A 24,577-nucleotide genomic window follows, 5' to 3' on the forward strand; every position below is an offset into this window, starting at 1 on the left:
GCAGGGAGAAAAAAAACAGAGGAAGAGTGAATKCCAGAAGCCAGGAAGCTAACATGATGGCACTTAGTTGGCAGCATCCTAAATTTACAGTACAAAGCTTTCCACKAAAATACTAGAATACAGTACTGAAAAAAATATGCTGCTTGAATCTTATTTAAAGAGAAAAAAMCCCAGTGCTGCTTACTTTGTTACTGTCCATCAATCCTTTCCCATCTCAYACCACAGACCTAATGGATATAAAAAATGCCTATTTTTAACAATACAACTGTAATAATGATTTTGATTTTACAAGCCTTATATCTGAAGTAAGCTCCTTCTGTGGTCTCTATGATTTAACTAAAGGGCAAAACAASCAAACAATTTATTTTGAAGCACTGATTCTCACATTAATTCAGTTCATGAACATTACTATTCCTTCTTAGTACATGTAACTTACCTTTAAAATATTTTGTCTAAAATGTATTTAAAATGTAACATATAGATAATAYAAAATGTTCTGCTTAAATAGTGGTTTTTGTGTTCTTACCACTCCTGTACTTATGTACAAATACTCTTAGTTGAATGCGTTAATACTTTTGAAAGTGATGTTATTGATGACAAAAACCTAATTCATGCTCTCAATTTACAGCTGCACAATTTATTATCTCTCAAATATTAAGTGCATTATCAAAGCACTTTATATGTATATATCCGCACCTAACTTATCATATCCGTATATTCTAAATTTGATAACATTTCTCCTGCAAAAATATGCAAAGGTTCTGTATATAAGGTTTCAATTTTGTACATTTTAGCAATGTAAATGAGACTTGCAGCCCTTGAATATTTATGTCTATACTTCCTTCCAAAAAAGTGCAAATTTATGTTAATACAGGAAACATGTTGATGCTTTGCATTAGTTTTATTCTATACATAAATGTCATCTTCAGCAAATAAAAAGTCATGGCAGTATAAATTACTGAAAAAAAACCCCACCATAGTAAATAATTACAAAGCATRTTAATAAAACGAAAACTTACAAAACATTTTTGAGTACTTTGGTCACATACTGGTAAAATTTATTTTAAAAGCAGAAATCAAAAATGATACATGTGTCCACACACACAACACACAGAACACACAGTTCATATATAAGCATCAACATAGTTTCTCAAATTTCGTTACCACAGCAGTATTTAGCTTTATTTTTAATAAAGACCTCCATTAATTTATTTTAGGGAAGAGTGACAATAAAAGGGTAAYACATTCCTAAAAATTGACGCTGTAAAAAAATAAGTCAGCAAAAGTAGAGTCTTTAAGCCAAAAATGTAAGTGGTAACAGAGCTAGTGTTAGTAAAGTAGAGAAAGATTACACATATAAATTTTTGTGCAACCTCCCCTCCACTCAGAATTGTGTTTGTCTGAAGGGAAAATGACCAAATCCTGAGAATAATTCAATCATGTTACAGTATTAGAATACAAAAAAGTATTCTCATGCTGGTAGTCCCACAGAAAGTGTTTCATCCTTTCTCTAAGCCAGCAACCTTAGAGAAGTAAACCTCTCTAGCCACTCCAAACTTACCACCTGCCACCATATTCCTAAAAAAATCTTAATAATTTCATTTTAATATGGCAGATGTTTGTACAACTCCTTGCTGTAAGGGGTGTATGGCAAAGATTTCCAATACCAAAGTGCTGAACACATAATACACAGCATTGTTTTAATGTCTGAACTCATTTGGTAAAACCATGTTATTGAAGACAGTGCATAGTATAAAACTCTCAAATACTGCTTGTTCAAAAAACCCATGGGAATGGTGGTTTCATCCTGTCTGTCATTAAATGGCAGAATAATGAACCTTTACACCATTGGTTGTCTCCAATGTAACAGTAAAAATATTTAAATAGGAATATACCAAACTGTAACCCTTGTTAAGGTATCACTTGTATGTGGTTTCCAAAATGTAAATAAACACAATATATGGAAGTGTTATATAAATCCTTAAAAATGTGGAGTTTCTTCAGTTTGCAAGATGGTATTATAGTATTATTGAGATTAAAAACTTTTGGGGCTAGTCTGCATATTGTTTTTTTCCATCAAAATTGGTGATTGAATTAGTGCAAAATTCCCACTTTGTGCAATTTTCTTGTCTGTTGCAGTAGACAATACAGTATTCAACTCTATTTTTTTCCACACAATTTATTACCTATGACAAAACTCAGTTAAAAAAAACCCAAAGAAAACAGATAAGAAAACTTCCAGACAGCTCAAATAGTATTATTTTGTATAAAATGTATTTCTTTTATATTTTTCTTTCTGTCTTACCCCCTGCTTCAGATTGCCAGAAATATGAAATATGTAAGGTATTACCTAAAAAAAAAAACATTGGTACTGTAAGAGAAATGTAGGAGTCAAACACATTTTATTTTCATGCACTTGACTATCAGCTTTCTAATGCTTCCTAGATACCATTTTATTGGTAGTAAGTATACAGCTCCATTCAAACTTTCAATTCATTTTATAAAAAGATAGAAAAATATACTCAATATTTGTTAACCTTTCTATATTCACCCTATCATACAAAATGCTTTAAAATCATTTATTCCCTGAAAAAATACCAACACCTCCCGAGCACCTGGAGAAGGGTCTTGGTGGAAATGTACAATCCAGTATCATGGGATCTTGAAGGGGTTTTTCTTCAGGTTACAGCCTGGTCTTTTCACAAGTAAACCAAAWAAATCCTGAAGAAGAGCTGGTGGTGTGAGAAGTAAATGACAAAGTCTGACCACCTAAGTAAAAAAGGATGAACTCCATGTTTAGTTGTCACCAAGTTGTTTTGCAACACGCTGATTAATGTAATTTTAAAAATTTCCCTTCAAGGGAACAAAAATGATAGGTTTTTTGAATAGGTTTTGTTTAAAATTCTCGTTAATGTTTTCTTTGTGATCCATTAAGCAATGACATCGTGGGTATCACTGTTGGGTCTTTGGCGTAGAGTGAGCGGGGGAAGAGGCTTTCCATAGAAATCTGTGGAAGAAATTACAGAGTACRAAAACGCGTCAATCTGTCAGTGACCACCTTCCTTGCTCAAAGAATGTTTACTAAATTCTTGCTTCCCTAATGAAATCAGATATCCTGCAATTAGAGCTAATTCCTCCAAGCAACTTTCAAACCTGGTGCTAATTAATGTCTAGAGATGTACTGGCTAAAAGATGGTTTAATTACATTTTGTTACATGTGCATCAGCATTTGCAAGATCAAGCCCAAAGGTGATCTGTAAACATTGCTAAAAATAAGAAAGGGAAAATCCAAAGTGTACAAATAACAACTGGAAAAATGAAGCACTGAAATTTGTATGTTGCTGTAAGTCAAGGCTGCACTGCAATGTAATTWTCAGTGACAGTAATAGTGCAGCATCCAAAATTTTGGGACCATTTATGCATGGTGTTTATCTTACAAGCCATAGCAACTTTCTAAAAGAACTATTTAAGAATTTTTAGATAAAYCTGAAACATTTCCTTTTGTTAATAAAGGAATTTAAAGTGGTACAATTGTTCCAGACAAAATTAATAAGTACAGAATAACAAATATTCTCAAACATACGTAATGGATACAAAACAAAAAATCCATGCAGACTGGAACATGCAAAGCACTTCACAAGCAAATTAATATGGAAGATGGTAAGAGGAAACAGGTAGAAATCAAGAAATAAACAAAAGCAGCTTTTTGAAGCATTCAAATCTCRATTTTGTTTATACAGACCACCTCTTCCCCCAACAAAGCCTTGATGGCCTGCCAACACAAAATTCAGCTTTAATAAATCATCATTTCCCAAGAAGAATATATCCCACTTGTTCTACAGATGCAATAACYTCGGTTCAAATTCCACTCCTGAGCTAAAATTAACAAAAGCAAACAAGCTAGATTACAATACTCTGAGAATATGTGGACATGTCTGTAGGATGGAAGTTTTAGTTACCCTTACATTTAATCAGCAAAATGAGAGCACTTTTGTATTATTGTTGTAAATATTTTGATTTCTATAACACTACTTGAGAGTTAYAGCAGCAAAAAAACTGCAAAAATGATTGTAAGGTCAATGGAAACCTATCCAATGGATAGTTTTATTCACCAATTTCTTGATGTCTGGCAGACCACTTTAGGAGTGGCAGAGAATTTTACCTCCTATCATGAAAGACAGTTTGTCATTCTTTGACAGCAAACAGATGCTCATTACCTTATGTTGTGCCAAAATTCTTAGCAGACTGGAGAAACTCCAGTTTTATAATTACATATTAATTATAACTTATTATAATACGTTATAATTACAAAGTTTGAATATSTGAAAAAACTTTTAAACCCTCTTTGAACTTTGGGCAAAGCTGGGGGAAAGAAAAAAAATCAAAGCTCATTTATTTCTCGAATGAAGAGACAACCAAAAAGAAGTGGATTTTCAGAAATATGCAATTCAGGGATTATTGTAAACAAAAGAATCAAAGGTAGATCCCCGTGCTCTTACAGAAACTCTAGTGAGTTTCCAGTCAGGAGCAGATTCTCAGTGTGCAAAATATGTCAGAATTCATTGAAAAACACTGTTGTGTGCCAGAAAATGGGCAAGGCCACCTGGGAAATTCAATCGTGCACGAGGGACTTGGCAGTGCTTGCCCTCACACCTCTGGTCAAGAGATCATTTCCCTGCCCAACATATTTGCCATTGTTAGCTTCCAAAATTCTTTAACAATTGTATGTATTTTACAAATTAACACCTAGCTTATGCAGGTTTTTTTCCTCTTTGTCCCACCCATGCTCTTCCTACAGAATGAACACCCCCCTTAAGCACAGATAAAACTGAGTTCCTTTTCTTCCCCTCCCTACCTCTTCATCTGGCTTTTCCTTTCTTGTCGCCTTCTCTCTCTATTTGCCTTTAAAAAAAAGAGCAAGAKGGGTTTATGATTAAGATTACAAATCACATTCTAAGCACATGATTTTCCTGTGATAAATAAATATTTTGGGGTTAGAAATCTATTTCCCCTTCAGGCATTTCTTGATTCTTTGGCAGAAAAGCTCCTTGTTCTCGTGTTTCAGATGTCTCCAAATTCACTTGACTTGTCAAAATTTGAAAAACAAAAATGTAAGAAAAATGAAGAAGCTATTATCTCAAACTCTGGAAAAATTGCAGTATCAGCATATGGAAAACAATCTTCCATCATCTTCCAAAACCAGAAAACAGTCATTATTGAAGCAAGAAATCAACACTGCTTACTATACCTTGATATTTCCAGTTAAAATTTTTCATTTTAAATGCAGTATGTATTTGGGCTCTTAAAGTAATTGGTACCACTACTCCTTGTAATAAGTAATTTTATCATTTTTAGGTGCAAGTAACTTCAGACCATTAACAGCTTCTGATATGCCACTTTAAACTGTGTAAAGGAACCGGAGAGAACTAATTCTTTTTCATAATTTAAAGAAATAATCAGATTTGAAAAATCAAAAAGATGCTTTCTAAGCAAAAGGGAAAGCTTGGGGTCAATGAAAATTGGAATTCAGAAATGAAGAACAGMGGAAGAATGAAGTGAATGTAGAAGTGAATGGATAATGGAGAATGGTTTAAAAAGGTACAAAACCCAGAATACTTCCAATTACCAGGATGATGAGTTTCACCCAGAGGCTCAAGTTTTCGAAGTCTATTAAGTTTGGGAGTTCCCCATCCAACTAAAGGAAAACAAAGACTGTCAGAGCATTGCATGACTGCACTGGATTATTTTGAACAGAAGCCAGATTTCCTTGGGAGAAATCAAAGCATTTAAAATTGCCCAAGTATGTACTATATTGCATCCAGGGTGAATAATGATGAAATACTTTTAACATAAACTGACTGACCTTAAAAATATTCATAGTTTTAATCATTTCAGAGAGTAGGCAAGTTTCTGACTCTTTTTTCAGGAAAATAAAATTCCCCCATGGAATAGGCCTGATCCATTCTGCTGCAAGTTTGTAACATGAAGCAGGAAACTGAATTGAAGATTTTCTAGAGAGCAAGGTTTAGCAGCTCCTCTCYGTATGAACACCACTCCAGTTTTATCATTCACAAGTGAGACTTCTAAAAGTTTACCAACCAAAAACTGAGACATCAGTTACTGTTTTTACACTTACCTGGTGGAAGAGCTGGTGGTGGCGTAGGATTTTTGGGAAGAGWGTCCTCTGCATTAACAGGTTCTACTCGGTGGCCCCGTTTTAATTTGGGTTTTTTACTTTTTTTCTTACTGTTATCTACAGCAAACAGAAATAAAACATCACATATCCTACAGTTATATTCAGGTAMTATCCTAGATCAGATTCTAATATCATTGTTGGGGAGATAGATCAGAGTTTTCAGTCCAAACTTGGACACAAAATTATGGGAAATGTAAATCACACAAAATCTTGCTATAGAAAGTAAACTGGACATAAAGTACATGCAAACTCTGTTTCCACAAAGCAATTCAACTTATATAACCTATTCCTGCATTTCTGTTTTCAACAGATAACACTGATGGGGGGTATAATGAAAAATAATACAGACAGAAGGAAGAAATGTGACCAATCACATGAAGTGACATTAAAATGCAGCAGTTTTACCTGAGTCAAGGCATTCTGAGGCTTGTTGGTCACTCTCTTCTGCATGCTGCAAAAGCTGGGCAGTTGTAGAGTTGCACCTTTCCAGCCTGCTGTCATTTGTGTTTTGGCTACTGCTACTTGATAAGAGGTCCTGCTCTGCTTGGGATTTCAAGACAACTGTAGCCTTTTCAGTCTCCAACTTTTGCCTCTTCTTTTCCTTTTCCAGCTGTTTTTCATTCTAACAAAAAGTACGAGATTTTTTAAAATTACTTTTAATGCTGTAAACAGACTAGTAAGACAGGAGGAGTCTTTAAAAAAAAAAAAAGAAAATATTCCTAAAAGTCATAAAGCAGGGAATTTATTTTCAAATAGATGCAGAAATTTCCAATATCCTGTCCCGATGAAGTGAGGGGGAATTAACAACAAAACACAAAAAGGTTAGAAAGCTACTTTCTTCCTCCTCAATTATTTTTTTAGCGTGTTAGTTAAAAAAATACAGATGCACAGAGCCCAAGTCTTCAGAAAATGCTATCCCAGTTTGGATAAACACCTGTTGTGTCATACAACCTCAATGACAGGCAGCTTCACAATTCTGTATCATTAAATCACCATCTCTGCAATATTCATACCTGCATTTCTATTTTCTTGCTTTGTGTTTTAGTGCTAAATGGATTATTGTGCATGTAGCTGCCTTGACAAGTTCTGTGGATATGGGTGCTTTTGTCTGGGGGAAAAGCAAATGTTTTAATTAAATTAATTAAATTAATTTAAGCAAATTAAATTAATTAATTTAAGCAAATTAATTACCGGAAAAATTTACGTGTTTCTTTAGATTATGTTATCTCCAGGTAACTGAATAAAAAAATAAAAAATCAGAAATAAAGGTTACAGAAACTCTAGTATATGAATATGATTTTTGYATTCCAAAACTAATAAAAATTCTCAAGAGCCTGTTTTCAACTCAAAAGAGGTTATGCTCAGAAATCTAAAACGTTGAAGGAGTCAGGGAGATTTGATATGACTCACTATATGACTACGGCACTTTACAAGAAACTAATAGATCTTGAATATTTTCCACTTCAGAATCCCCAAGAGTTTAATTAGGAAATGTGTTCAGTCATGTATTTACATTTATTTTACTGTGTCTACAAAACTTTTGTTCCCAAATCAGTAACAGAGTTTTTCTTAACACTAAAACATTGATTCAATGCACACAAAACAAGACTGCCAAGATTGAAATAAAAATTTAAAAAGTGCTGTGCAGACAGAACAACTCTTTTAAATGACCATTTTTCTCATTACCTCTCAGACATYTGCTTGTGATAGTTCTAAATCTATCCAGATTGTCAGATATTCTCCTACCTCAGAGATAACAGCAGAAATAGGCTGGAAGGGGTTTCCACATTTCCCAGGGTCAGGGTCTTCCTCCTCAGGTACATTTCCTTCTTCTTTTTCCCTTTGGCATTGTTGTTGRGTTTATGTTGTTTCAGTGATTTTGGTGTTTGGTTTTGTGGGGTGTTTTTTTGGGGCAGGGGGAGGGGAAAGAGGGAGAATGAAGAAAGAATTATCAAGAAGCCATAATTATAGAGAGCAATGTCAACTCTCCCCACTACGCCTCTCATTGTGGCATAAACCCAACATAATCCAACAAGGTCAGGAGGTTTTGTCTGCAYAGGGATGTGAGGCAGACTTGGATTGTTTGGTAAGTTTGTGAAATATGTATGAAGACCATGACAGGTCTTAAAGTTTCCAGCAGTTTAAACTTGGATTTAAACCAAAACAGTGAGTGTACATATCAAGACACTTCACAGTAACTGAGACTCAAAATTCTCTGCCTATATAAGATATACCAGAGGACAGCAGAGGTCAGCAAATATTTTAAGAAGGCCCCAGTAAAATGATTCACAATGGTCCTTCACAGGAACCACAGCAGGGTGCCAAAACCCAGAAAGGGCTTTGAAGGGGAGTAATAAATCACTTGTCCAGCTTCCCCTCACTGCTTCATCTTTAGTTTCTTCACGCCTCACCTGTTGGATATCCTTAAGTTTATTAAGCATAGCGCTGAACAAATTTTCATATCTAGTCTCTRATATTCACATATGGGTTATACAGTCTAACTTAAGTTAATGGTTTATTTTWGAACACACATAAAGGTAACTTCAGATTAAATCACATAAATTATTTTTTAGGTCAGCCTTCTGTGAAGTTATATTAGTAAGGCCAAATTTATTCCACAACTATCTTGCAATTTTCATTCACAATACATTTCCAGCAGGGACCAAATCAAATAAAGGCAATGAATAGGCAAAAACTTGTAGGCCTTAAAGAAAGACTCTTGGCTTGTAAGCTTTAACTCCTGGATAGTTTCATTCCCATAAGATCTATGCACAGGAATGAACCAAGCATCTTAGAGCAGGGAAGAAGTGATGGAGAAGGAATTACAGACAAAATACCTCTCTTCCCGTATCCTCCTGACTCGCTCAGCTCGTTCCAGTTTCTTCTGTTCTTCATATGCTTTTTGCTCTGTAGTGTCTCTCTGGATGCGCTCATTTAAGGCATCAAAATCTTTTGCTATGATTTGGAGAAGCCACAATAACCCCTTTTTGATTGATTTATCAATTTTTTTCCCACAACCCATGATCGCTGAGCAAGGTTCCTGTAAATAATTGGAGGATGGAAAAAGTATTTGCAGTTCAGATGACATTCCTTGACTGAAAACAAGAAATTAGCTGAACAATTACTGTTTACTGTGAAGTTTACAAAATCCTGAGAAGTATGGGTTATAAATAGTCTATGTTGTATTYATCAATCAAAATAGAAAAATCTGACATGAAAGAGAATCAGCTTTGCTTCAGCTCCTGAAAAATAATTCAGCATCTTCATAAGCACCTCGAGGATAAATAAAATCTGTGAATTTGTCAGAAGAACTGTCCAACAAATTAAATTTTTTACATCAGAACAGTCATTGCACCTCAGTTGGAGTAAAACTTCTTGTCATTATACTCTCTGCAGCAAGTGAGAGAAACCTGATCTAGGCAAATCTATTGGAAGAGAAGGGCAAATCTCATTGAGAAAATGGCTTGAAATACTTTCTCTCGCTTGGATGCAGTAATTCAAGGAAATGGATGGACTGGAAAGAATCAGGAGGAAACAGTGAGAAAAATCAGACAAAACTAGTTATAAAAACACATCTGGTAAAAAAACACTGAAAGACCAAGAGTAGTTTTCTTGAGATTAAAATGCATTAAGGACATAGGATAATAGCCTTCAAAAACATAAAGTGAAACTGCAAATAGGAAAAGAATAATTTCCTCTTCATTTTTTTATGTCAGGAGGACAAGAACAATGGACTTAAACTTGGACAAAAGAGATAGGGCTTGATTCAAGCTTGGAACATGGTAAAGATGTTTTCTCAARATCTCTTGAGAACTGTTTTCCAGAATGTTTTGGAGCACTACATGTGTCTTCYAAAACATTCTCTGAATAACAATTGAATAGATCCAGTTATGTATTTGACATGTAGAAATGATATTTCACACTGATTGTGTTCAGAATTTATGCTTATGAATAAAGATTAAAAGAGACCAACTCTCCAATGTCAGCATSTGAAAAATTCTCAGTGCTATCTCTTCATTGGAAACACTAATTAAAATAATAAGAAGAAATTAAAGGTTTTTTGGTCCTTGACAAACTTTATTTAAGTTTTATTTCGCAATACCTGTTGAAATTGACTCCATGAGTCATCCTATTGAAAGAATTTGGGACCATATTTATCTCTAATGAGCCTGGTAAAGAAGTTGCCCATTTGAACATGAAACTGTCACTGCTTTCAGCTTAAATGACTTAGAGTTTGTGATCTGGTTTGTTTGTTGATTACACACAAGATACAGATAAAGAACAAGAACAGTATTTTAGTGGCACAAGTCAGAAATTAGGCACTTCAAAAGTATTGGAATGCACTAGTATCTTTCAGGTCTTTTGTCACTGATAATACCTGTCAAGAAAATATTTTTGGCACAGAACTTCCTCAGAAAAAACAAGGATGAACTTGCAATTTTGATTTTTATGATTGCTGCATGTGCATAATGCAAAGTGCACTAACTGAAGGAAAGCACTCCAAGAGTCATGACATAATAAATAAACAAAGCTATGCGCTGCTCTAACTCAGCTTCCTAGAGAAAATAATAGAAATATGTAGTACTGCAAATCTCCCTAATGAATTATTTTTRAATTTTAAACCCCAAATATCAGCTGAAATAGTTTTGCAAAACTGCCTTCTTATTTTGGTTAATAATTCTCATCATCTTTTAAAATCTTTCTTACTGCCCTCAGAAAAAGATTATGAAAATAAAACCCACAAATAGTTAACTAMGAAACAGATTAAAACAAAGGCTTAAAGAAAAACTTCAGGGACTACTGATTTGGAAAAATTATCTGAAATATTGAMCAATATTAAGTAGCTTTCATAAAGATTTCTGCATTTGGCTCTTCCCACAATGATTTCCTGCTGGWCTTTTTCTTAACAACAGTGAATACTACATCTAAATTTCAGTTTTATGCTATGTAACACAATTTCCTTCTYTAATGGAAGCTTTACACATATATTAGAAAACTAGGCATCTTAAAATCTACTTACAATTTGACAGAGACACTTGTGTTCATTAACCAACTTTTCCAGTGATAAGGACTCAATTACATCTGCTTCTGACAGAGCTCCTTCTCTGTCCTGCTTATTTGCCAGCCTAGAGGAAAGATCAAAAAAAACATTAAGCATCCTGACACGAGAGAGACTCTCAGATCTCCAAAAGCTGTGTTTGTGACAAAAGTAGGAAGAAGAAGGGGAAGAGTGAGAAAGAAAAGATAGAATGCCTTATTTCAGTTTTAATTAATTACTTTTTCCACTCAATAAACATGTTCCTCTGTGCACCATTTTGATCAGACACATTAAATAATCACTAAGGGGCTTAGTAATAATTTAATAATTATTTATAGAGGAAGCAATTGTATTTACAGCTAAGAAGATGGACATAAAATTTACAGCTAAGAAGATGGACATAAAATATCCATCCTCTTTTGCATCTAAAGCAACACAGTACAATCTATTGTAGCCTCTGCATGAAAGTTCACCCTTTTGCAACTTCCTACACCATGAGCAATTCCCTGTGTAAAAGTGCTTCAGGATCAGCTCAGCTCTGCCTGCTGCCGAGCATTTCTCTCTGATGCCAGACAATGTTCTGAACTTGCCCTTCCTAAGTAGAATTTAAAGAAGCCGCCACAAAGCTTGCAAAAGAAATATTCTATAAGTTGAAGATCACTGTCTTGTTACTTATATATGGTAGCCAAGAGGACTCCAGAAGACAGACACCATTTTGAGGAGTATAAAAATACAATCCAACCTTATTTTGTACTTTCTGTAACAGAAATAATCTAAGCACAGCATTAGGGAATATTAAATTTGCACTTCCTTCTCTCTAAAAGAAGAATTTGACTAAAATAATGTTGCTCTGAAATTTAGCAACRTTTCAAAGACAGGAGCACTCTGAATCAATTTTCTGGAAAAGACAAATATTTGGCTTCCATGAACTCAGTGGCAGAAGGTTTCGGACTTGGACATCATAGCCTTCCTTCTGAAATCTCAAGTCATTAGCTCAAATATCTTTTAGGAAATGTTAGGCYGAATCTTGCACTTTGAATTTGTGTTAACTCCTTGCTGGAAAGGAACGTGTTAAAAATTCACTCCACAGTTAGCAGAACTTGTGAGCACTTCAGTCTGATCTGAGACCTTATTCCTCACTCTTCTCCAGAATCCCAGTGTGAGAGCTTAATTCTTTATTATTTTACTCCCAAGAGAGCTTTTATGCTCAAAAACATTAGAAAAAAARCTGTGTTGCATCTACAGCTCAAAAYCTCACATTCCTTGTCACCATTACCCTCATCAGCTACAATTCATTATCTAATCTTTCATCTCACTTTCCAAGAAGAATTTGTTTATGAAGGAGACCATAGAAAAGMAGCTTCTCAAATGTCCAGTCTCAGTCTTCATCATTCTTAACTATTTGTGCTCCAAACCATTCAAATCATTAATTTATCACCATCCTGGGGATAAAAATCCCTACGTCCTACTGACAATCAGAACTTTGCTGGCTTGGCCTGCAGAACTAAAAAGAGCGTAAGGGTCTTCTGCCTGCCATTCCTTGATAATGAATTCCCACTTCTTAAAAGAGAGGATTTGCACAGTGCATGGTATGATTCAGTGCAGGGATTCCCAAACTGCGGCTCAATTCCTATGCAGAACCTATGATACTTTCAATATATTTATAATACTCTGGCACCATTTCTTCTTACCAACCAGCTAGAACAAGACTTGTCCTCTCAGTATCTAGCTAAGCAACCAAAGTTAAACCAGGGAAAAACTGAGATAAAATTCAAGAAAGCAACAGAAAGTAATTAAAAGATTGGAAACAATCATCTTCCCTTTTTTTCTCCCCCACATAACCTATTTTGTTACAGTTTGAAAATCCTACTGTGCYGCCCCTTAGTCTCAAAAAGCATTCCTCAGCAGTGCTGTCAATTCATCTAGATCTAATTGAGGGAAATACTTCTGAGCAGTGTTTGTTGCCACAGCCTATTCCTTCCTCACCTGGAGATTAAATAACTGCACTATTTCTGATGTTCCTACTCTGCACAGCCTACAAAGCACAACTGAAGCAGAATGAAATGTTGGCAAGCTGCATAGCTCAGTGGCAATTTGACATTAACAACCCACAGCTTGCAGTAGCTGCTGATTTTTAACCTCTAATGCCTTGAAAGGTGTCATATTTATCTTTCTGGTCAATTAGGTTCCATCTTCTCTGCAGCAATCCTGACTACATTCCAAAAATATGGCTGAAGTGCTGTATCTGGAAAAGCAGAATATCCAAATAGCTGGCTCTACCTAATGCTGCCCAGGAACTGAAGTGGTTTTGCTCAGGTCATCCATCCACTGCTGGACACACTGCCCACTTCTGACTTTAGGTCAAACTTATCCATGGAGTTCAAATGTTTTTAAGATACTCTAGCAAAAGGCATTATTTTGCTGGTGCTTTTCTTTTTTTTTTTTTTCCCATGATAGATCCATCTACCCTTGATTCCTTTTCCCTGCATGCTGTGGTGTAGAACAAAGCAAAGCCTGCACTTACATTTGTGCTTCCAAGGTAGGCACTGCTCCACTTGCAGCTTCTAAAGGGAGCTGCTCCAARGCACTTCCTGCTCCTGGGCACTCCAGAGGGATCCGCCTCCCAGCAGGGCTGGCTTTCAAACAGGCAGAACCAGATTCCCCAAGTAGAAAGTAATCAATTTKCCTGTCTCCTGCAGTTGCAGAAGGCAGTTTCACTCTACCACTCCTGAAGATGATCACACCCGGGCAGCTATATAAAAATTAGATGCAGGAGGAATGAAGAAAATACTTCATGGAATGTCACTCAAGACACGTTCCTTGTGGAAATATTCTGAAAAAATGTTTTTAGGATTATACTGAAGCTTAATCTCGGAGGCTCCTCTGTAAAGGGTAAAACAAAAGCCACCAACACAGGATTCAGAGGTAAACAGATTTCTCTTGCTTAATGTTTCTAAATTCGCAAATATCAGAAAAAGGCTATGTGGTGGGGTTTAGAATGGAAATGTACCTAAGTGTCAAAACATAATGTATGTCTGCCTTGCAAAGAATTAAGTATTTCTGTGGGTGAATATGGACTCACATATTCTGCTGCTCATGCACTGGAACACCAGGGTTTAAGGCAAGTTTTATGCAAAAAATGCCCTTCTTTAGGGAATACATTAGTTATCTTACAAGATAGACCTTGATTTTAATTTTCCAAGTCAGTTGAACTTCATATATAGCAATTTTTCATGTTTAAAAACCTGTAGGAGGTATATATCAAAACATACTTGAAAGCACTGGAGAGTGGCTGTTAGTTTATCATGTTAAGTTTGCTGAGTAAGAAGCTTTCGTCTATAAAATCATGCTTGGCTTACTTCAATTTCACATAAAGTATATTTGAATTATTTCAGTGTAACAAACTTACCTCATGCAAGAAAAAAAGTAGGCACCTAGTGCTTTTATATCAAGCAGGATTTTTCTAAGCAACTGGAGAGCTTTTGAACTTTAAGAGTCAAAGGAAACAATGTCGAAAGGGAGTGTATGTGTGCATTGGCACAAGTGACATCTACAGCTCAGTGACAATATTTCTCTTAGAAGCCACTTCTGCCGGAGAAAAACAAAGTGTGAATGCAAGCTCTGGAAGTTCCTAGACCTGTTTATAAAATGTCAATTACTAAGCAAAGTTGTAAAAAAAAAAAAAAAAAAAAAAAAAAAAAAAAAAAAAAAGACAAAAACCAAACCTGTATTAAGAGCTTACTTTACAATACAAAATCTGTAAAAATGGCACAGCTGTGCCACTTTGGGGGTTACATTCAAGCAGAATCAGTGATCACAACCCCAAAATTTTTGGTCAGTCCTTCAAAATTCATGAAGAGCAAAGGCTCCCTGAGGTCAAAATATTACAGCATCAGAACTATCACCATGATTAAAAGCAACTGTTGGAAAATGAATCTTTATGAGAATGGTTTACCTAAGATCAATAATTAGTCTTAACTGCTACTTCAAGAAGCCATAGCTTTGAGGGATGGAATTGGCTGGGAAAACAAAGACAGAACCTTTGAGTTTAACAGCAGTCTAAACAAGGGAAAGAACAATGCCATATTCTTCAGTCTACAGTGAATCTTCTATGTAAAAATGCAGCTCTACCCTTTCTCTCTTWGGAATTTTTATCTCTCCATCTATTAACGTTTTTTTTGGCCAGTCCTCGGGAGAGCCATAAGAAGAATGTTTTATTCCAGAGAAGTGAGGCCTCAGCAGATGCAGCATGAAAAGCTTTGTTCATCTCTTTATGCTTTGCTTATGTTACCCATGAAAGTCAAACTCCTGACCCACAAACAGGCAAAAATAAATCAGCTGTCAGCTTGTTTTGCTTGTTCCTTCTTGAGTTATTGGCAGTTCACAAGCTTTTTGAGGAAGCCATGGAAAACAGCTTCTTTATACTTTTAACAAACAAATAGGAGAACAGACCAACAGTTTTAAGTGTCCCATGGAAACCACTCTTGATGAAGTTCTGAGCTTGCTCTATCAGGTGACTTTTTTCAGACTGCCTTCCAGATGGAGGTGTTAACAGACCTTCCACCACCTTTTTCTTTAGCATTTTAAGCCCTTGCCCCTTCTGGATTGCTGACAACAATGACAAACCCATCAATAACCTTTGGTGTTTGATACATGGCTCTTTCTCAAATAAAGGAGCTTATTTCAATTTATGCCTTCAATTTTTATGCAAAACAATCCTTTGAATGTTATGGTAAACAATCATTAAAAAAGGTGAATAAAATGTTACAAGATTATTGGACTGCTTTCATGCAACTTCAGGGAGCTACAGGAGACATTCCTCCAATTCAACTTTTCTCTAGACAGTTCCTCCAGGTCACATTTAACTGAGAGACTAGTTAAAATTAAGATTCTAAGCGCCTCCTGTTGACAGTATCTCTAGGCAACTTCATTCTCATATTACCTTTTGAACTGGTCACCRAGAGTGTCAACAATTATAATTTGTTTCATTTAGTTAAGTGGCCTCATTCTTGCCACAGGTCTGAATCATATTCCTATTTACTGAAAACGTTTCTTGACACACTCTSCTCTGCTATCAGTTCAATCACACCTCTTGGTCAAACAGGCTGCAGCCAAAGGTGTCTGAGCTCATACAAAGCTTGTTGTGTTCAGCTTCCAGATGTGTAATACCAAAACAAATGACAATACAAGATATTGCAATTTATCTTTCCACAAGATTAAAAAAAAAAAAGTGAATTGCTTGCTTATACTTTATTTCACCTTGATATATCAAACCCTAGGCAAACTAAGTATAAGTCAGATTGCCTGCATGTTTTTTAAAAAACCTGCCTGGAAAGCCTTACATTTATTACAGGTTAGTTCCAAGGTTGTGATAGGCAGCACTATGGTCTGACAGAGATGAAATGGGAATGTAAAGCAGGTGGGATGTTGCACAGTACTAATTTTGAGTCAGCAGGTCGACTGTCAGAAAGACAAATATCAAACCAGYTAGAACAATATAAAGCTGTTAAGTGTGAGTTCAAACTATGTATCCTATTAAAAGGAAAGAATTCCATCTGTACTCCATCCTATTGCAGCCCTTTCTCTGGCTCCTATTTTATTTTCAAATACTGCTTTAAAACGTGTAAGTATTTGGGCCTTAATGATGTGATCTTTGGGCAGAGGAGATGATGACTTTCTTTCTAGTGTGACTAGATTTCTGTGACTTCTAGGTTTGTGAAGACTCTTAAACAGCACTACTGATAGTAAATCTCTGGTTAAATAGGTGACAAAATCACCATCAAAACATGAAGTTCTTCAGTTTTGCCTTGAATCAAGGGATACTTCATTCCCTTACCAAYTACAGAGGATCAGCTGCAGGCTAAGTAACTTGCAGAATGAGATCATTGTTTAGTCAGTGAAGTGCAGTATCCATCACCCTCACTGGGATTTATGTCAGTGCAAAAGCATGAACTCATCACCTTCCAYTACACAAAGTATCAGAAGGAACATGAGAACTGCTGTCTGCAGACCTGGAAATGCTGGTAGATGCTTTTCCTCAAGCCATCCACATCTGCAGCCACATAATCATAACAAAGGTTTCAAACCTCCAAGGAACGTTCTCAGATTTGAAGCTGATTCACTGTKTATCTTTGAACCAAATATTTCGTAAAATAGCAAAAACTCAACACAAGACAGCTACATCACCTCCAACATGACTATGTTACAGATTTATGGTCAAAGGCCTAAGGACATCTGAATTATTTTAAGTCTGTTTTCCCCCTCTCCATGTCTCTTGGAAAACTTACTCCAGAGCAGCATGGTTTGGTTACACTCTTCCAGCAACTCTGGCCTAATGAATTGCTTGAATATTCAGGTCTGCTTTATTATATTTAAATTCCTTGGTTTACTCAATATCCACATTTCTCTACCTCCCATGATCAATTTCACACTAATCAGAGAATTCCCAAGCAACCTTGCTTCAAATGCAGCATTTCTGTTCTACTTACTGGCGATTTTGGTTTCTCTGGGAATGTCTGTGTCAGGTTTTACACAGGCAGATAGTGTTTTAAACTGGAAGAGGAAAGATTTAGATTACATACTAGGAAAAAATTCCTTACTGTGAGGGATGAGGCCCTGGAGCACAGGTTGCCCAGAGAGAAGTTGTGATCATCCTCTTTGCTGAAAATGCTGAAAGATGATTTTCACTATCATCTCATCTATGGCATATTTTAGGCAGGGCAAGCTCTCTGCCTTTGGTATTTTCTTGTTGAACCACTCCCAAACTTCCCACACAAACACGAACTTAGAACTATTTTTAAGTATGTTTTTCCAAAGACTTATCTTATGACCAAGATCCTTAAGAGGATATTTTCACCCAATCACCTTGCATCTCATAATCCTGGGTTTAAACATGCTTTTTTTTACAAACCATTTAAGTTAAAGGAAACATTTTTAAAAAGGAATGTAACTTATAGCAAGAWATCCTACTTGAATTGCTTCAGAGAMAYCTTTGARTAACAGGGCAAGATTCCAGAACACCATCAAACAAGTTTCTTCTTTTCTCGTGAGRATATGAGAGAGCATAACCTTTGTAGCAAACTGAAGGACTCCACTCAAGACACCAGCTTTCCCCGAGGACTGTARGTATTTTAAACTATATGCATTTAAATGGCATATGTCTGTCATGAAAATTTTGTTGTTAACTTCAGACATTTAAACAGTAATCAAGTTTCAGAGTGTGATACCAGGATTTACTCATGGCCACTGTGCTCAGAAATAAGTTAGATGGATTTGCTGGCACATAACAGACCTATAATATAATTTCACTGCAGCTTGGAAATGAGKTTTTTTTTTAAATGTTTAGGATTACATGCAATGTGAAATTCCTCTGGGACATGTTTTCTGAAAGCATCATCTACCAGTGCCCACAGCTAAGGGTCAGCAAAATAAACCTGCCCCTATTTTTGGTGCAATTAAAGAAAAACCCTCCCAAAAGGAAAAAAAAAAAACACTAACAAGAAAAAGCTGTTTGAGCAGAGGTTAAGAAGGCAGCATAAGCCAGAACACAGATCATACATCTCAAAGAGCTGTTAAGGAAAGGATTTTGTTCCTTGATTGCTTCTTCTTCTCTGGAAGAGTGTGCAGTATGTTAAAACTAAGRTAAGGAGGCAAATTGTACCAAAGGATCAGATACAAACAGAGCCTTTGCTGTCAGTGTTTTAATCAAAGTGCTGAATAGCTAAGAAATAGTGAACAATACTACGGAAATTAAAATAAAGAGGAGGCTTTGGAAAGTTAGGGAAGAAATAAAACAATCCAGGAAAGCCAAATAAGAAACCAATAAACCTAATCACAACCAGAAACAAAAGACTTCATATGACCAACTTACCTACTCCACATATCCAATTATGTCTTTTAATGTAGCCCAAATCTCACTTATGGATGTAGATCCCATGTTTCCTGGGTCTRCTGATAAATTTATCAAACAGGTTGAAGAATATTCTATGTGGTTGCTCTGCAATTAAGCAAGTGGACCTTTCAACCTGACTTTTTTTTTTTTTTTTTTTTACTGAAGAAGATAATATAAGAAAAAATCATTTCCATCRAACTCAYTATCTTTGAATTCTGGACATASTTTATCATCATGACAGATTCTGATGGTGGTCCAGCTACCAGGATCTTTTATTCCCCTAGTCAGTGTGCTGAAGTCATTTCTTTATAAAGACTTTCCCAGTCACATTTGGCATCATTTGACTGGCGAGATTCACATAACCCTGAGGAACAACACAGTCAAGTTATCTGAAGGCAAAGACTCTTGCAATACCCTTAAAATATATTTGACAAGGATGTGAAAATCCCATTTCTGAACSTGCCAATTATACATAACTATAAATTGCTATGTAGAAAGATGCTTCAAGAATAACAAAYTTAATCACCAATGGGTTTGCATGATAATAACACCACAAGGGGCAGTGAATGTAAAGGCCACACTAAGTCACTGGAGTGCTTTCAGTCCACATATTCCATTTACTCAWCTGTAAAGAACAGGCATGTTCTCCSTTTACTGACAAAAACTTCAAGGAAAGTGCTTTCATCTCAATCAAAAGCAAAACAGGATGTGCCCWATACATAAACACGTAAGACAAAAGCACGGACTCAGTATATGAACAGAGCTTGTTGTGGAACACTCAAGAAGCCAAGCCAACAATTTCCAAGGTTATCTCTGTAATGAAGACATCCTTACTTYTTTGAAACCAGCATGTGTTCCAATTGCCAGTATAATCAACCACAATTACTGGCAAGCCTATTCAGTGGCAGGCTTTGAAGGCAAGCCCAGCAGCAGCAAAGACATGAAACTAAGACTCAAYTGCTTACATTCCAGTCTTTTGTGAGACTGATCTTCTAACAAGAAAAAAAAGACTTCAGTATTTTCTGGTTACTTCTTTGATATTTAACAGTATTTGCAGAATTGTTTTGTAGTTTTGTTAGGTTCCTCCCTCTGGCACCACGGAACACAGCTATTTCAAGAGCAATGCACCAACTCTCTTCGATACAAGAAAGTCTTGTCACCTCATACCATAAGCATTAATRGTGCCCTTAGAACTTGCTTTTAATCCTGGGTTTGCCAAGCCCTACTAAATTAACATTGGTCAGCAGATGTGTGAGGCCAGACTAGAACTGATTTTCAGGTCACTTGTCTGGAGCCTTGTTTAGCAGGCCTGGGTCCTTTCACATGCCCCAAGCTGAACTTTACCTGTAGCAGTCTTGGTGCCAAGCAGCTCTGGAACATTCCTGAAGAATGTGATCTGGGAGAAACTGCCTGACCTGCCATGGAGACATCCACAGACAAGTTCAGCAATGAAGAGTGCATTACTGTCATAGAATAAATACATTTTGCCTTTTCCCAACTCCAGAATAACATTCTCCAATAAATAACTTGCAAACTTGCCTGATCACAAGTCTCAGTTACATTACTGTAACTTCTTATGATTGTCAGGCTTTTGGGGTTTTCTTGATGTGAATCAACAAACACTAAATTCAAATATTAAGGCATTAAGGGAAAAAAAAAGCAGTAAGGAAAATCCACACTAGGGTAGAATATCAACATTCTTTCTTATGACTGACCTCTGAAGCATTTCAAGCAAGTTTTGTTTTTCAGCTAATCCTCCTGCAGAAAGCCAGATTTGAGTCTGTGAAGACGTGTCCACACTATTCAACTTCATGAATTATATTATGCAAAAATCTATTTAGAGACTTCAAATGTGCTTATGGGAGCAGAGATACTACAGCAGTATCATTTGAAAACTGTTCAAATACAACAAGATCATTTGCATATTGACAAGTTACTGGATTGATCCTTTGCAGCTATTAAAATGCTGCAAAGGTATCCTTTTGGATACCATAAATGCTACATTTGCTTGCTAAAAAAAAAAAACTCGCAAACTGTAGAATCAGGGTTTAATAAGACTTGCACCTAYAAAATGCTACTATTTCAGAGAACTGCCTTAAAAGCTCTGAAAACAGCCACAAGATAGCATTGTGCTGTTTAACCTTTATGCTTGAACAGCCCTTTGAAAGACACACATCTGATTTAACCAGAAGACCCTCAGTAAAAAATCCCATAATCTTCTAGTCCTGAATATTTTACTTCTTACTGAAACTTTCCATTCTTGATCACCGTCCAAGGAAATAATTCATGTAGAGTTTGAGAAAAAAAACCTTCCTCCCTTGAATTAAAAATAGCTGAACTCAGTTTCCATTGGGCGTGTTTTATAAAATAGCTTTCTCTTAATTATCTCTCCAGTAAAGCTTGCACAACAGCTAAGGAATAAAACAAAACTATATCTACTTTCTATTAAATAAGAAACAGTACTGAATTGTGTCCCACTGTGGTGCACAATGTACATTTGCATCCAWTTTATGAAGAATGTAAATGACAGTGTAAGAAGAGATAACAGTAATTCAAAAAAGGCTTAGAAAAYCTTCAYGCTGCAACATTAGTGACATGGATTCAACTCCACAAAAACACAAATATARCAAATCTATTTTCATGCTAAATTATTAGAATTCTTAAATTATGAGAGTTCTGTTGTTCTATTTTGTTGTAGAAATAACTGCTTCAGTTACTACCTGTTTAACTCCCCAGGMAAGGGAAGGCACGGAAAATGGAGAAGGGCTTCTTAGTGTGGCTAAATTAATAATCTCAATTCATGCCAGAACTTGGGTTTGTTACAAAACCTTTCTCATAATCTCAAAAACTGAAATATTCCTGCTGAGAATCCAAAAATGGCACTGCACACTCACTTCTATTTCCAGAAAGATTTAAAGTTTGATTAGTTTTCAAATAAAGAATAACGATAATTGTGAGTTGCTCCTCTCTTCCTCCCCCAAATAAAAGTCCTCTCCACACTTCTCTGGTCTATGTTCTGTGCTCTACATCTTAAATTTATCAAAAAAATGGGCTTGGGCTACAAATCACAATTTGTTCAGAATATCCCCTCTTCCAACTAATTGCTACTTGGGTGCTGAGGGAAGTAGCTCTAATCTCCAAAACTGCTTTTCATGTATACATATAACCACTAACACTGATTGTTGTTACATTTTGATTACAGTGAAACAAAATAAACCAAACAAAGAAGATATTGGAAGTAACTTCCTTTGTTGCAAAGGGAAAAGCAAAAACCAGGAAAGAATCCCGACCACAAAAACCATGAGAGACCGTCTGCAAGAGCTTAAACTGAGGGCTAAGGAACTACAGTTAACTGGGGAAAACAATGGTGCAACTGTACAAGAGGAGGARCAGGAGGAGTTTGAACAGCAGGCCATTATTTATGAAAAAGAGCCCATAACTGAAAGGCACTTGCATGAAATCCAGAAGCTTCAGAATGAAATTAATAATTTGGTGGAAGAAGTTAATAAATTCAGCCAACAACAAAAAAGCCTCGTTTCTTCAATGAGAAGATTCAGCGTTCTTAAAAAGGAATCTAACATAGCAAAGGAAATCAAAATTCAAGCAGAACATGTACGAAAATGTTTGGATGAACTGGCAAAAACAGTGAGGAAAGCTGAAAATGAGCAAGGGCCAGCCCGAGCCACGGTGAGGATCCTGGCTGCCCAGCACGCCTTCCTGTCCCACCGCTACCTCCACGCCATGTTCTCCTACAAYGAGGCCATCACTGCTAAGCAGGACAAGTGCAGGACGTTCATTGTCCGCCAGCTTGAAGTAGCTGGTAAAGAGGTATCTGAGGAGGAGGTTAATGACATGCTCCAGCAAGGAAAATGGGAGATTTTCAATGAAAATCTCCTCACTGAAGTCAAGATTACTAAAGCTCAGTTATCAGAGATTGAGCAGAGACATAAAGAACTGGTCAATCTGGAGAACCAGATCAAAGACGTGAAAGAACTCTTTATCCAGATCTCAGTTCTGGTGGAGGAACAAGGGGAAATGATCAACAACATAGAAATCTGTATGAACAACACTCAAGAATATACTCAAGTATCTAAAGAAAAGTTTGGGCTCGCAGTTAGATATAAAAAAAGGAACCCTTGCAAAGCAATTTGCTGCTGGTGTTGTCCGTGCTGCAGATGACAGAAGAAATGAAATACCTTGAAATACCAATGGTTCCTATACAGCAAAAGCACTCGAGACCACTCAACTGCWTCATTTTCATTCTCATTTTCTCTTCAGCAGAGCTTTCAGGAAAAACTGCATCTGTTTTCCCAAACAGAGTAAAGAATTTTGTGGTTTTCACAGAAACACAAGAACTACAGGAAAGAATCAAAAGATAAAAGTGACACTTTTTGGTTCTTCTGACTCAAACTAAAACAATTGGGCAACAAARTCCCTATGCTGTTGGGAAGCATTGAAAATACTGTTATCTCAAAGACAGAATTCATAAAAATGGTTTATTTACTTATCACAAAATAATAAGTATTTTAAATTGCCTTGTGGTTTTTTAGCACTTCTATTTACTTGGTCAAATTCTAAATGGTTTTATTTTTCCCAAGCATCTGAAATTCTACAAATGTAGAATGAATCCACATATGAAGAAGACACCATTAGTAACAATCCAAAATGGGATGCCTCGACACCAAACGAGAGGTCAGAAAAGTTATCAGGAMTGTTTTAATATTACATCTATAGGAAAAATTCATTACGTTTTCACAAACTGACACAGATATTTATACTATTCAATTTCACAAGTAGAGCTCTACCAGGTAAGGATAGGAAAATACCCTTAATGACACACTCACAGGGCACATTCTTAATGCTATCCTACTTAAATATGCAGGCACATCTGCAGTCTTACTTTTTCTATTACAAAAATTAAAGAAAAAATAGAATAAAAAACTGAAGTCCATCCTTATACCTGCTTACCTGCCACTCCACATTAATCTAGAGATGGGTTTAGGTTGGAAGGAACCTCCTGTAGCCAGCTCCTTTTGGAACTGASTGAGAAACAGCTCTCACTAAAACCAAATAGCAAACCAGAAATATATTCCTGAACTGCTCTGTGCTATGCAAAGACACACTCAGTATCACTTTACMTGGGGACAGTCAGAGAAGGCAGAACAAATTCCACCACAATTCAGCAAGACTCTAAGTGAGCTGGATGCCTTTAGTTCCATGTAAAGGGGAAAAAAATAGGCACTTTGATAATAATGCCAATTAYCAAAGGGCATTACTGAATTATTTTCAAATTGTGATATTTAGCAAGAGTTAGATTACTTCCATCCCAGATTAAAACTGCAACAGAAATTAACTGCTATCAAAACACAATCAAAGGGCTCAACCTTAAAGTGAAAAATATTATTTCAGTAACAACAAAAAATAAAACTTAGATGATGACACCACTGATACT

The 24,577-nt window shown here is 36.1% G+C and overlaps 2 protein-coding genes across 7 annotated transcripts in view; one reads left to right on the top strand and one right to left on the bottom strand.

The window, feature by feature from the left end:
• Positions 1-698: 698 nt before the first annotated feature.
• ARL13B (ADP ribosylation factor like GTPase 13B) overlaps positions 699-24,577 on the bottom strand; it is a 33,186-nt gene continuing 9,307 nt past the window's right edge. For 2 of the 5 annotated variants that reach the window (XM_057375187.1, XM_057375188.1), the window contains exons 5-11: positions 11,217-11,322; positions 9,034-9,236; positions 7,943-8,036; positions 6,602-6,818; positions 6,137-6,253; positions 5,627-5,695; positions 699-3,007 (exon numbers count right to left, since the gene is read on the bottom strand). In XM_057375187.1, the coding sequence (XP_057231170.1) occupies positions 2,931-3,007; positions 5,627-5,695; positions 6,137-6,253; positions 6,602-6,818; positions 7,943-8,036; positions 9,034-9,236; positions 11,217-11,322 (883 nt within the window). In that variant the 3' untranslated portion in view covers positions 699-2,930. Of the gene's footprint in view, positions 3,008-4,855; positions 4,903-5,626; positions 5,696-6,136; positions 6,254-6,601; positions 6,819-7,942; positions 8,037-9,033; positions 9,237-11,216; positions 11,323-24,577 lie in introns of all 5 variants that reach the window. The other 3 variants (XM_057375189.1, XM_057375191.1, XM_057375190.1) reach the window with 3 other exon arrangements.
• Positions 13,955-23,648, top strand: STX19 (syntaxin 19). Of its 2 annotated transcripts, XM_057375192.1 has the most exons (3): positions 13,955-14,159; positions 18,237-18,355; positions 22,328-23,648. In XM_057375192.1, the coding sequence occupies exon 3, from the start codon at positions 22,426-22,428 to the stop codon at positions 23,302-23,304; it is 879 nt and encodes a 292-aa protein (XP_057231175.1). In that variant the 5' UTR covers positions 13,955-14,159; positions 18,237-18,355; positions 22,328-22,425; the 3' UTR covers positions 23,305-23,648. The 2 variants fall into 2 exon arrangements, with proteins under 2 accessions (XP_057231175.1, XP_057231176.1); XM_057375193.1 differs by lacking the exon at positions 18,237-18,355.

This window comes from Malurus melanocephalus, unplaced genomic scaffold (genome assembly GCF_030028575.1).
Source record: "Malurus melanocephalus ecotype Western Australia unplaced genomic scaffold, MMel_1.1 scaffold_242, whole genome shotgun sequence".
Classification (NCBI taxonomy): Eukaryota; Metazoa; Chordata; class Aves; order Passeriformes; family Maluridae; genus Malurus; species Malurus melanocephalus.